The 14438-nt window shown below is 35.2% G+C and overlaps 2 protein-coding genes across 2 annotated transcripts; one reads left to right on the top strand and one right to left on the bottom strand.

The window, feature by feature from the left end:
• Window positions 1-1640: 1640 nt before the first annotated feature.
• LOC107850738 (leucine-rich repeat protein 1-like) lies at window positions 1641-7460 on the bottom strand. The gene is given in 10 exon segments (XM_047401126.1): window positions 1641-3561; window positions 4255-4326; window positions 4415-4486; window positions 4584-4727; window positions 4992-5013; window positions 5016-5062; window positions 5458-5628; window positions 5855-6271; window positions 6560-6622; window positions 6697-7460. Coding segments are annotated over 7 exon segments (417 nt in total). The 5' UTR covers window positions 5490-5628; window positions 5855-6271; window positions 6560-6622; window positions 6697-7460; the 3' UTR covers window positions 1641-3533.
• A 1041-nt stretch (window positions 7461-8501) lies between these two features.
• On the top strand, window positions 8502-13497 carry LOC107849572 (G2/mitotic-specific cyclin C13-1). Its single transcript, XM_016694129.2, has 7 exons — window positions 8502-9106; window positions 11971-12203; window positions 12305-12457; window positions 12557-12590; window positions 12684-12833; window positions 12914-13048; window positions 13147-13497. The coding sequence occupies exons 1-7, from the start codon at window positions 8810-8812 to the stop codon at window positions 13213-13215; spliced, it is 1071 nt and encodes a 356-aa protein (XP_016549615.1). The 5' UTR covers window positions 8502-8809; the 3' UTR covers window positions 13216-13497.
• Window positions 13498-14438: the final 941 nt, after the last annotated feature.

Genomic DNA, 14438 nt, shown 5'->3' with positions numbered 1-14438 from the left:
TTTCAAATACAGTCATTCAGTTATCAATAATTCGGTATCAGTATACTCAGATATCAGTTAATCAGTATTTAGACTCAGTATTCAGTGTTATCACAATCTCAGTTACAGTTTACGTATCTATGCATGTACTCTCATTCAGTCAGTATTTTTTATGCCTATGAACCTATGCATTTCAGTCTACCTCACTTAGCATACCATTACATTCAAAGTACTGAAACATACTTTTCTGTAGCGCTATGATGTTGTATATCATAGGTTCAGACGCACGGGCTCCCGAGCATCCTTAGCAGTTCAAAACTTCAGCAGTCAGAGTTAGTGGTGAGTCCTCATAGTTCTAGGACATGATTATTATTTCAACGTTTTAGTTTTTTTTTTGTAGCTAGAGTTAGTTGGGGACTTGTCCCATCAACTCCATATTTCAGACAGTTTAGAGACTTTTCAGACTAGAGTATTTTCAGTCAGATGTTTTCAGTTTCTATTGTTATACCGTATTCAATTTTATTACAGTATTGAACCTTTTGGCATGTTTTCTGCCTAATTTCCGCATAATTGCAGTATTACTAATCAGTTATTGCAGTAGGTACCAGTCATGGGTTAGCTTATGGTCCTTCGGGATTGTGAGCATCGTGTAGTGTCCGGGGTACAGACTCGGGGCATTACAGCCTAATGGCCTAAGTCTTCTAGTTTCCCCCTTCCCCTTTTACGTGCTAATTATTATTAATTTGCTTAGATTTAGTTAAATTCCCTACTAAGTCGCCAAAATTTATTTTATACAAGTCTTTTTCCTAGAGCAGCCACTTTCTTTCCAAAAATCAACTTCTCTTTTTCTAAGTTAGTCAAAGGTGATTTTCAAATAGTTCCCGAGATTTTCTTAAAAACCTAAGTCTTTTTTCTGTTTTACGACTTAGGATTTTCCTTAAAAGTTTTCTTATTTTCTTTTCAAATAAATTAAGTGGTGACTCTATAATTTCTTAAATTATTTTAAAATTTTCTTTAAAGTTTTGAAATAGTTTAAAAAGTCGAAATCAATATTTTTCAACCCTTCGAAATCAAAAAAGGGCAAAACAGAGGATACAAATTGTAGTCGAAGGTTAGTTAGATAGTTAATTATCTTCTTCTGTACTATTAAGTCAGTTGTACTCACATATATAGTTTATTATTTTTTGAATTTGTTATTATCTATTATTTTTGTGCTTTAATTATTGTATTATCTTATTGTGATTATTGTTTAGGATAATTTGTCATTGTATTATCTTATTGTGATTATTGTTTAGGATAATTTGTCATGTTGTGCATAATATTTTGTTATGGCTTCTTCCCTTGGTTATTTCTTCATTTGTACTGCTTTAAACTATTTTTTTGCTTGAGCTAAAGATCTATAGAAACAACCCCTTTACCTTCTAAGACGGATAAAAATTGTGTACTCTCTATTCTCCTTAAATTTTATTTTGTTAAATTACATTATATACGTTGTAGTATATTTATTTTATCCTCATAAAATGATATTTTTCCTTCCCCCATTGAGTAATATGACTTATAGTAATTAGGAGTGTTATATAATAAAACTAGATAGGTATGCCTGTGCCTTGCACGGGCCCAATGCCTAATTTTGGTATGAATCTTAATAATCAACTTGTATATAAAGATCAATATAAACTAACTGTTGCATATATAAATACATTTGAATATTTTACAATATCATCATCATGAACATATCATAAGATCCCAAATGTATGTTTTATACAATCACAGGAATATCATACTCCAGGATGCTCGCATGAAATTCAAATCATAGTGATTGTTGCCTATTTACATTGGTAAATGCATTATTTTCTCCATTGAAAAGTTCAGTGCCCCTTTTTGTTACTGTTAACACTTTGCCAGATGGGGGAAAACATTCAAAATATTGCAGGCCTTTAGGTCTTGTCTGGTCAAGATTCCAACCACTGGAAATGCCTACAAGAGAAGTATTTTAGATTCCAATCCATGTGAATTTCTCCCCATACTTCACAATCTTTTGTTATCCTTTCGTTTAAGAACCACTTCTTTTTTAGCACCAAAAGAAGGTGAGTTCTTATGATAAGTCCATGCAATTCGGGTATCACTATATCTACAAAAGGAAATCCATTGTGTGTGGTATATTTTAGAACCTCTACAATTCGTCTCACCTTCTCAATTTCGTGAAGTGTAACCACTGGTGTCCTTACACCAGCAAGCTCACCAACTGTGATATTCCTCATCCATGGCTCAGGATGTGCTTCCAAGAAAGGTAGGCCTTTTAATTCCGACATTATTTTATAGATACTCTGGTTGAAGCAGGCTGCCACACTTTTAGCAATTAGAAGGACAAACATGTTATCGACAGAAGAAGATTGTTTGTCAGCTCAAGAAATATGATACAAACAGTAACTGTCATTCTCGTTGAACCAGCCATAAGGGAAGCTGCTCCAAGAACAACATACAACCCCTGATCAATTTTTGTGTAAGGTCTCATAGCAATGCCAAGCAAGCGACCATAACCTGAACCCATGAGGATTATTTGGATGAAGAGACCAGATGGCACAACAATCCCCACAGTAATGACTCCCAAGATGCAATACAACAAAAAGAAGATAAGAAGTGATGTGTCTTGGAATTCAGTGGCAGTGTTTAGGGAGAAAATGTTTCTGATCGCGTCCTCCTTTGTTGTAAGAATAAGAGTGTCCAACTCATTGTAGCAACCATTTGGGCAGTTGCATTATTTGAAGTTTCCTCTCTCTCCATTGCCAGGACAAGACTCAGATAGGGATAAATCACAAGGCTTGCATTTAGCAAGAAAAGGAAGTCCATACATGCAAATGGAGGTGAAGAGGGAAACACTTAGAGCAAGAAGCAGCTTATATAATTTTCCCTTCTTGCAAGATGCAGCCTTATTTAGAGTTCAAGAAGGTACAATTTGTATCAAATGGTTAGGTGAGTTATGATTTGTATCAAATGATTTAACTTTGGAGAACAGAGCTACCAGATTATAACTTGGGAATATGGAGGAATATTTAATGCAGGTTCCAAGCTGGAAAGATCTTTAGAAAAGTCGAGTAGTTCATGCGACTTGTCAGCAAGTATCTGTCGAATAATAATAATTTCATAAAGCATTGTGTGAAAAATGATTGTCACTAGCACAAGGAAAAGTTAATTCAAAATGCACTTTGCCATGATAAAACCATTAGTTTTTTCATCCTTTTGCTTTTCGATGATAGGTAAGATAAGATCTTAAATTATCACGTTGCATGGCCACCTTAAAGAAACCTTAATTGTCAAGGAGGATTATTGTGCTTGCTAAGATCAAGTATTAGAGAAAAAAGCGAAATCAATAAGATGAAAATTCTAGCAGTAAACATTGCATCCGCACACTACAAGAAATACGGGAAAAATTTGTAATCCCATTATTCTTATCTTGTCAATCTATTTTCCGAGGGAAGATCTTTACCTTGCAAAGATAATGCATGAGAGTCATCTTATTGCTCCATGAACGGGTGCCATTTAGTTTGAAGAGGTTATCCAACTTGAATCCAGCAGCAGACCCTATACCAGTAGCATCAAGACAACGTTTATTGTAAAAAAAAAAAACACCAAATAGATAAGAATGGCATTCCATGAATCAAACATACAACAAAAAATTTTTAAACTAAGCAATACACAGATATTAGATTGAGAACAACCAGTTTTATCTTCTCTAGAAAGCTAAAAAACAGATGAGCACAATAAATGTTTGTTTCAGTACTCAAGCAAAGGGTGAACGTTGTAAACAGTTCAATTCTGTTGATTCTATTGCCCCGCTGTATTTCATCCTTAGTCTCTTATAAACCAAACAAAAGAAGAAAGAAACAAATATTAACTCACCTCTTGCAGTAAGTTTAGAATTTTACCAAAGTCACCAACTACTAACTAATGACCTTTTCTTTTCAACAACAATTACTAACTAATGACTCGACGGAACTTAATTTTTGCAGTAGGTAGGATCAAGCTCAATAATGCAAGGCTGTGCATTCAGAACCTGAGCCTATGAACCTTAAAGCAAATTCTAAGCATCATGCAACCGGTCATTCAATAAAATTCTCCTCCCCTGAGTAAAACAGTTACCGAATAAAGCTCAAAGAAACTTTCGCCAATAAATCGGGCATTAGTGAACCAGTACCATATCAAGGGATAGTTAGATCATCAGTAAAAATGTAAGTGAAATTTTAATAAGGGAGAAAAAATGACTAGTGTGAATACCCTTCCATAGGAAAGCTTTCGAAGGGCCCATCAACAGGGATTGTTCCACAAAGATCGTTGTGAGAAACATCACTGCAGCAATGCGATTAAAAGATTCACTCAAGCAGAAATCAACACCATATGAAGGTAATAATAACAAATATAAATTTCAAAAACTTACAGTACTTTAAGGTTGGGGAGGGTTGTAAGTTCCCTTGGAATCGAACCAATTAGTTTGTTGTCATTTAACCGCCTGCAGTCACAACATGAAAAAGATTCAATGATCTTTATAACATCAAATATCGGCTTAAAATTGTAAAACTCATGAATCATTTCATACGAATACTTACAAAAATCTAAGAGACTTTAATTTAGCAAAAGATTTTGGAATGTTGCCTTCAAATTTATTGCCATATAGGTCCATGCTAACAAGATTTTCCACATTACCCAATTCCTTTGGAATTTTACCTTCAATGTTGTTACTATAAAGTTCCCTGCAATTCAGGATAAAGTTTGTCTGTTACCTTAAAAGACAACAGATAGATAGACTTGCAAGTAAAGTAAGCACAGAAAATCAATGAGAGAAACAACATTAATCATGTGACAGTAATCCAAACATATATCTTTGTCTAAAAAAATGCCCCTTTTATATTGCTTTTTCGTTACTTTCTCCACGGTTTCAGTACATCTAACAGGAGCTACACTAATTTGAGACAAGAAACAAAAGAACAAGAAAAGAGATAAACAAAGAAAAATACAAGTACTATAGATTCTTGATTCACCAAGCGCTGGTCGTAAACTTCCAGAAATATTAGTATTGCCCAAATCCCTGTAAATTTGAAAAAAAAAAAAAAATCATAAGAATTGCCAATTACAACAATAACAACATAATCAAAGGAAAAAGAAACAAAATCAAGAAACTGATAGAGCATTTTACAGGCGAATAACATGAAGCTAGTAATTTGGACTACCAGCTTTTTAAAAGGGTATTATTCTCGGTTATGAGTTGGTAATTAAATTTTTTATGTATCATAAGAGATGCCAACAGGAATCAGTACAACCTATTAGCCTTTATCTTCGACATTCCCATGTTTAAAGCTTAATATAGTTTAGGTTCAGCAAGCTCCAGAAGGATGTGTTGTGCAGGAACTGATGGTCTACTATTTCCTATATACAAACTTCTGCTCGGGTCTAGAATTGTACACTAAACAGAAAAGCAAGTACCTCAGCTCTGAAGATTTCAAAGGCAAACCCATTGAAGTAGCTGATAACAACTTGTTGGATGTCCAGGCCAACGTTATCGAGAGCCCTCACTGTTGAGAGTAAGAGGCCTGGCCTGCGGCTGCAAAATATATGGATATTCACAGCTCTTCAATCTCTTGTCTTCACTTCAACCTAAAAGTAAAACAAAATCTGCATTAAATAATCTCAAACCAATAACATGATGACTTTAGACTTTACGGGCATAAAGAACACCATAATAGCTTTCGATACAATCAATTTATATATACACACACCCTGAACAGTTTCAAGACCACTTCTTCAATAGAGGAAAACAAGATCTTTTCAGAATTCCATGCAAGTCATACCTTAAGTTTCGTCATGCTACTATTTTTCTTACCTTTTCGCAACAACTTCCTCCACAATCCAAGAACATTTTTTTTCTTGCTAGGTACGATAGGCTGGGAGCCAGTAACCACTTCATTTCTTGAATTTGTACTCTCATTTGTCAATGGAGACTTTTCTGGTTGTTTCACTGACCCCTCAATACTGGAAGAAGTATTTCTCTTGGCATCCAGAATGACTTACTTGGTCATATGAGACCCCATTTCATAGTCCTCATCCAACATCTTGTCAAGAAGAGATGAACGACGTCCAAAACTTTTCTTTGGGGTTGTCATGGGAGCAGTAGTTGTATCTAAAGTTGTAGATAGCTGGATCCGCCGGCGAGGCCAATGCCTTCAATTGCTTTTGCTAGGTTCAGAATAGTCTGTTGACACTCGGCCAACTTTTCTGAAGCTGCAGTGATCTCCCAATCCTAAGAAATTGAACAAAATGTGTATGTCAATGATGTTAGTACGCATTCGATAGACAGTTACGGAAGTTGACTTGTTAATAAATAAAACTCGACAACTTTTTGAAATAGGTAATGAGTATATTTTTGGTTTTTCAAAGTTCGATTGATTTTCATCTGGTATGAGTTATATCAATTAAATATGACCCTTTTTAGAAGTTTGGATTGTTCTGCTAATAATGAAGAAACATGCATCCAGAAATTTGATCTGTAATGCCAAAGGTAATTTAACTGAAGCTAATGGGAACTTACACTTTGAAGAAGCTTTTCTTCAGGGTCCACCCCAGCATTCTTCAGTAACTCCATTTTTTTGTGCTGCAAATTACATGTTTCAGGTTAAAAAAGACACCTAGAAAACTAATAACAAATTTACAAAGCATCCGATGTACCTTTCTTGCTGCAGGTGAAGCAAATTGCATGTAGAATCGAGCTTCTTATTGGACTTATTTTGGTCGAGTTCGTTCTCTAAAGAGCAAGCCTTTTGACAAGCTTCATTCAGTTCCAGTTTAGCTGCTTTGAATTGCATCTCAAGGTCTTCTTTCATCATCTTTTCTTTCTCAATTTGATCCTCCATCATCCCCTTTGACTGTCTGAGATTCTCTATTTTTTTTTTCCAGGATTTTGATTGTTTTCTCTGATTCCTGAAGTTAAACCATCAAGGAATCACTCCGAAGAGTTTCTACTTGCAATTTGCCTTCCAAATACACCTTTGTAGGTCACTCATCCAGAGACTCATCTTTTGGTGATTCAATTTCATTATCCACAGATGGTAGAACTTCTTTCTCTGGCAAAGAACTCATGAAATTCTGTGGCTGATTATCGATAGATAATAACACCAAATAAGCTAAGAATAAAATCAAGAGATTGAATAGAAAACTATAGTATATGAATTTTTGAAATCTCTAATAAATAATAACTACTCGATTAAAATCAATTATTTGAGCAATCACTTAAACCTAATCAAAATAATAGTACAACAGATTCACGAAAATACTAATAACAAAATACATCACTGAATTAGGCTAGAGAAGAAGTAAACAAGCAACACACTTGAGATGAGAATTTAGTGCTCTTCTTGTTGTTTGGATCCATAATTGGAGAGCTTGGGGAAGAAGGGGGAGAGAGAGATACAACGGGAAAGATCTGGAAGGAAAGGGAAAGCTTGTGGTTTGGTTAAAAATATAATATTATCGTTTTACCCTTGAAAATGAGTATATTTACGGTATTGCCATTGGTCGTTCTCCGTCTCAAATTATGTGTCATTATTTATTTTTTTAATCCGTTTCAAAATAAATATCGTCTTTCCTTATTAAGCAACTTTTTAAAGACACAATTATCCTTTTTACCCTTATTGGTTTCACTTAATTAAAAAAAAAATATTGACATATTTTTTGATAAAGAATAATTTGATAAACTTTACCAAGTTTTTTTTTTTTTTTCAAAACTTCGTATTCGATCAAATGATAACACATAAAATGCGACGGAAGAAGTAGTAAATTATCAGTTCTCCAGAAGCCAACTTTTATACTTGTGCGATTAATCAAATATCCTTTTGACCTTTTCTATTTGTTCAATATACCAAAAATAAATATGGGATACTACTTATCTAATTTAAAAGATTAATATATATTGTATCCATTTTACGCTTGCTAATAAATAGTATACTTTATTCAATATATTTTTTTAAATATTAAATTTATTATATTCAAAGGGTGATATAATAAAGTTATCTCAATTAATTATTATTTCTTAAAATGTATGTTAAAATAATAAACGATCACCGCGGTATATTAAAGGGTAAAAACTTACACGTATCTGGTATATACATCAAACTAATGTTCTTTATTATGATTAAGTGATTAAATTAAGTAAAATACTTGTTAATTAATTATGATTAAGTAACATAAATTTTAAATTCAAACACATGTCATGCATGTATTAGTTTAATATATACATTGAATGCGTGTAAGTATTAACCACATTAAAGCTCTCATTATGCACAAAATTCAGAAAAAACCTCATCATAAGGATATATTGTATACAATTTTATCTTATATTTTTATCAAATACTTATTTTAAAGACTTAAAAATATGACCTTTTAATACTCCTAGACTCTCTTTCATATGTTAAATCAACAGTAAACAAGTGAAAATGGAAAGGAGGAAGTACTATTCAAACATTGCATTATGACATCGTGAGTGCTATTTCCCTAAGCGGCTGAATATGGAGGGAAACCCAAAACTCAACTTCCTAAAAAATTCAATTAACCAAATATTTCCCCCAACAACACAACTCCACCTTAAACAACAATTCCCAATTCTTAAAAATCTCAAAAAGAACCATATTGCCACCCAACATAGCGCCAAACTCAAAAATTTCCCTCAAAAAAATGAAAATGGCATCCATGTATATATACACACAACAATCTCCCTTTCCATTCCTCACCCACCCCACCCCACCCCACTCTTACCCCCCACCCACATCCAAGAGAGTAAGAAGCAATGGCAGATCAAGAAAACAGTGTAAGAGTAACAAGGCTGGCCAAGAAAAGGGCAGCAGAAGCAATGGTGCAACACTTACAACAACCCAACAAGAAGAGAGTTGTATTGGGTGAACTTCAAGATTTATCCAATGTGGGTGTCAATCAAAGTAAACGGATTACTACTAAGAGGAAAGTGAAAAGATGTGTCGTTGAAAAAGGAAAGGAAGTTGATGTTGATGATGGTAAATTGGATGATGACCCACAGATGTGTAGCGCTTATGCTCATGATATTTTTGACTATCTTAGTCAAATGGAGGTTAGTGTTTTTAGTCTTTTTGATAATCTTACGCCTTATTTGTTTGCACTTAATGTTACCGGAGTTAAAGAATTAAGAAGTTAAGTGTTTAATTGGGTATTACTTAATTGAGCTTGATTTAGTTTCTTTTGGATGACTTTTGCAAATGGGCACATTAAAGATTGAATTTTGTGTATTGTTTTAGGCCTTGTTTGTTTGCGCTTAAGGAATATCTGAATCTTAATCATTTTGATCTTGATGATTAAAAGAATTAAGAGTTAATATTTGGGATGTTTTTTTTTGCAAATGGGCACATTAAAGATTGGATTTTGGCAATTGGGTTGTGGATTATATCATTGAATTATCAAATCTTATTTCCATCCATAGTAAAAGAATTAATAAGATAAATGTTTAATTGGGTCTTACTTAATAGAGTTTGATTGTTTTCTTATGGATGATTTTTGCAAATGGGCACATCAAAGAATGACTTTTGACAATTGAGTTGTGGTTAATATCATTGAATTATTTATCCTAGTCTTGGTATAGAGTTTCGTATCTGTTGCTTGCTAATCTTGATTTGTGCCGGAAAGTTTTGTTATGCCGGTAAAGTGCTTCCTATCAAAGGTGATTCCATACCAAGGGTTTGAACCTGATCCTTCAAGTTAAGAATAATGGAGTACTTACCACTCCATGACAACCGAATTATCAAATCTTGATTTCCATCCATAGTAAAAGAATTAAGAAGTCAAATGTTTAATTAGGTCTTAACTAGAAGAGCTTGATTTGGTTACTTATGGTTGATTTTTTCAAATTGGCATATTAAAGATTACATTTTGGCATTTTTGTGGTGGTTAATATCATATTTTTTGGTTAACTAATGATTTTATTAATCACTGAAGTATCAAAACAAAAGGATCCATAGCTCATCTTATTACTGCAAGCTATCTTGAAGTGATGGACTTACACAACATAGGGCTAAGCTTTAGAATTACAAAAAGAAAAGTTTGAAATGTAGCTTGTATTCTAGTGGAAGCTCGTACGATGCATATGTATGCAATTTCCCTCACTGCTTTTGGTCTAGCATCATTAGCATACATAAGGCATTTCGGGGGAATCATGGTATGCTCACCGAATATGCGTACGTAAAATTGCTTGGTTCTGTAATCAGAGCCAGATCTTGATTGGGGTGGATCTAGAGGAGGGTGAGGGGGTTCACCTGAACCTCTTCATCAAAAAACTACAAGAGGTTGGCTCAGTGGTTTAGGTGGATCAAAATTCACTTTGAGGTTTCAAGTTCAAATCCAAAGTACTATATTTCTATTTTTATTGAACCCTTTAATGAAAATCTTTGATCTGCCATTGATGTTCTTGATTGCCCCTGTAACAATGATTCTCTTGCCTCGAAGAATTGTCTGACCATCCAAGACACCTGTTGAGGGTTCTTAGCATGGTTGTTGTTTCTTGATGTAGTAGCTGAGGATCCATCTAATCCACATTTTGTGAGTCTTATGTTCAATATCCCACCAAGCTTTATCGATAGCTGCTTTGTCCCATAGTTTTATATTGATCAGACCCCTTGCACTAAAGGCAAATTCTACAGGGTGGTAGTCCGTCCGGCCTTGCTGTATGGAGCGGAGTGTTGGCCAGTTAAGAACTCTCACATCCAAAAAATGAAGGTGGCAGAAATGCGGATGTTGCGCTGGATGTGTGGACTGACTAGAGGAGATAGAGTTCGGAATGAGACTATCCGGGAGAAGGTTGGTGTGACTTCAGTGAAGTGCAAGATGCGGGAAGCACGATTGAGATGGTTCGGACACGTGAAGAGGAGGGACATGGATGCCCCGGTCCGTAGGTGTGAGAGGCTAGCGTTGGATGGTTTTAGGCGGGGTAGGGGTAGGCCGAAGAAGTACTGGGGTGAGGTGATTAGGCGGGACATGGAACAGTTACAGCTCACCGAGGACATGACCCTAGATAGGAAAATCTGGAAGACGCGAATTATGGCAGAGGATTAGGGCCAGTTTGGGTCGCTAGTGTAGGGAATTACTTGGTGGGGGTTTTATTCCTATTATGATTCCGTGTTCCATATTTTATTACGAATCTGTGTGCTTTCCTCTGCTTTCCTCTGTTTTATAATACTTATGGGTGCCGTATTTATGTTATGTAATCTGCTTCTGTGCTTTACTATGTGTTTGTGTGGTATCTCGTGCCTTGAGCCGGGGGTCTTTCGGAAACAGCCTTTCTACTTCATCAGAGGTAGAGGTATGGACTGCGTACATCTTACCCCCCCCAGACCCCACTAGGTGGGAATACACTGGGTTTGTTGTTGTTGTGTTGTGCTAGTTGAGCCCTTCCACCATATAGGAAATCTTTTTGCAGTTCAAGATGAGATCCTTGCAACCATCTCGGTATTCAATGGTTGCCCTTGGGTGAGGGGCAGTTTTTTAGTTGATAGGGGTATTCCTAGGTGCTCAAAGGGGAGCTTTCCTTTTGGGAAACCTAGGTGCTGCAAAATTTTATCTTGAGTAGTTTGAGTGACACCCGAAATATATAGAGCTCTTCTGCTGTTAGCCATTAACCCGGAAGCTGCTGAAAAATCCTTAAAACAAACAATAAGTCTCTTTTGGAGAACTGGAGTAGGTCGTCAACAAAAGATAAGTGTGTAGCACCTAGTCTGGAGCATTTTGGATGATACTTAAATCGCTTCACTTCATTTAGAGCATTCAATCTCCTTGCTTAGGTACTCCATAGGCAAGGTTAATATCATTGAATTATCAGATCTTGATTTCTAGCCATGTGAAAGTTGTTTGGGCTTGTGCAGTACTTTAACAAGTTATTGATATCTGGGCTTTTTGAGTTCTTGACTAACTCTGCATTTTACAAATCAGATTGAGAAAAAGAGAAGACCATTGCCTGATTACCTTGAGAAGGTTCAGAAGGATGTGAATGCAAATATGAGAGGGGTGTTGGTTGACTGGCTGGTGGAAGTTGCAGAGGAATACAAGCTTCTTCCGGACACATTATATCTTACCGTTTCTCACATTGACAGATTCTTATCACTGAATCTCATCCCTAGGCAAAGACTTCAGCTTTTGGGTGTTTCTTGTATGCTTATCGCTGCGTAAGTATCAAATGCAAGCATTGGTTTTATTCCCTGGTATTGACACCATATTGTGTGTAAGTTTGCTTATGAATCTAATATCATCTATTGATTATGATCAGGAAGTATGAGGAAATCAAGCCTCCACATGTCAAGGATTTTTGTTACATTACAGCCAATACATATATGAAGAAAGATGTCGTGAAGATGGAAGCTAGTGTGCTACAATCACTCAAATTTGAAATGGGTACTCCCACAACCAAAACATTTCTCCGGTAGGTCTCATTGTTTAATGAATAAGTAGAGGAGCACTTGTTAAAGAACAATTAAGGTTCCTTGACTGATATGTTTGTTCTTTTTTCCTCGGTATGCAGACGATTAGCTAGAGTTGCTCAAGAAGATAGTAAAGTAAGTACACAAATATAACATAATTATCATTTTCCATTCAACTGTGTTTCTGTTAAGTGGTTGCTTATTTTATATTCTTTCCGCCTTTTACAGAACCCCGATTTGCAGTTAGAGTTTCTAGGCTACTACCTAGCTGAGTTAAGTTTATTGGATTACAACTGTGTGAGATTCTTGCCTTCTTTGGTTGCTGCTGCTGTGATATTCCTTTCAAGGTTCACATTACAACCAAAGTCACATCCTTGGGTGCGGATTTATTCAAAGTTCTCTTAAGTTTAGTTACTTTATATATTGAAGTGCTGAATTAACTCTATCCATTTCTATAGAGTCTGGCCCTTCGACATTGCTCTGGATATAAAGCAGCAGATCTAAAGGAATGTGTTCTTATCATACATGATCTGCAATTAAGCAGAAGAGGAGCTACTTTGGTAGCTGTGAGGGACAAATACAAGCTGCATAAGGTATCAATCCACGTATGTTGATAATTGGCTTTTTTTGTTGTAAGTGCCTGCATAGTTTTGTCATCTGATGTGAACTCTGTATGATTTTCCTGTAACAGTTCAAATGTGTTTCAACGTTGTTTTCTCCTCAAGAAATACCGGATTCTTTCTTTGAAGATACTACATAATTGTATCTCGGGTATATGCTTGGAAATCGGTATGGCACATTATGATGATACTTGGAAGAGGTGAACTGCCTTCTTGGTGCTGGCTCATGCTGCTTTGAGGACATCATTGTAGTAGATTTGGTATAATCCTCATGATGTATGAAACTTATACACATAGCTAAATAAAATAATTTTGAAATGTCTTTGCATTTTTGTACTATGTCACATCTTGTAATAAGCTGGAAACAACTTCAGAATACTATATGAAAATTTGTGAATGTATACAGTATTTATTACCTTCATTTGCAGTACTGTACTCCTATTGCAGTTCTCTTTGGTTGCCTAGCTTCTTTTGTCTTGAGTCGAGGGTCTATCGAAAACAACCTCTACCTCACCTCTGAGATAGTGATATGGACTGCTTACACTCTACCTCCCTAGACACCACTTTGTCGGAATACATTCAGTATGTTGTTGTTTGGTTACCTAGCTTAAAATGGTTTTAGTATGTATAAAATTAAACTTCGTTGGTTTTGGAACTTATAAAAGTAATTTTTTTTTCCATGTTAGACAATTAACATTAATTAAAAAATTTAACCTAATACAAACTTAATAAGGTAGGATGAAACATGACAGAAATCAATAAGTTTCTAACACATCAACCTCAAGTAAAAAATGCTTGGAATTTTACTATCTATTGAGACAAATATAATGAAATCCCTTTAGAAGTTTACAATCCATTGAGACAAATAGAATGAAATCCCTATGAACACTGACAAGTAAGGGGGAAGTTGTACTCACCCTTCTACTAATGAAAGGAATGACCTATTTTATGTGGCTAACCTATTTGATAGATGAGTGAAAACACTAGCAAAAAGGTTTTGAAACACTTTATTCAGTGTTGAAGTGTTCAATTGAAGCAAGGTTCAGTTCGAGTGTTTAAAATGAAAGCCCTATGAGCACCGACAAGTAAGGGGGAAGTTGTACAAACCCTTCGACTAATGAAAGGAATGACCTATTTTATGTGGCTAACCTATTTGATAGATGAATGAAAACACTAGCAAAAAGGTTTTGTAACACTTTATTAGGAGTTGAAGTGTTCAATTGAAGCAAGGTTCAGTTCAAGTGTCTAAAATGAAATACTTTGATAAGTTTAAAAAGCTAGTTGTGTTAAGCCAATAAAAAAACCTCTAGATAATTGATAAAGCAACGAAAGAAAAGAGTACGTGTTTTTGTGCTCTAATGTT

Source organism: Capsicum annuum, chromosome 12, assembly GCF_002878395.1.
Source record: "Capsicum annuum cultivar UCD-10X-F1 chromosome 12, UCD10Xv1.1, whole genome shotgun sequence".
Lineage (NCBI taxonomy): Eukaryota > Viridiplantae > Streptophyta > Magnoliopsida > Solanales > Solanaceae > Capsicum > Capsicum annuum.
Note: the sequence above shows the minus strand (reverse complement) of the source record. Positions and strands in the feature narration are given on the sequence as shown.

Bases quoted from the DNA above. Each gene is read 5' to 3' on its own strand.
- LOC107849572 (XM_016694129.2), top strand. From the start codon at position 8,810: ATGGCAGATCAAGAAAACAGTGTAAGAGTAACAAGGCTGGCCAAGAAA. The intron at 12,458-12,556 runs GTAGGTCTCATT...CTCGGTATGCAG, and splicing joins ACAACCAAAACATTTCTCCG to ACGATTAGCTAGAGTTGCTC. The intron at 12,834-12,913 runs GTGCGGATTTAT...CCATTTCTATAG, and splicing joins AACCAAAGTCACATCCTTGG to AGTCTGGCCCTTCGACATTG.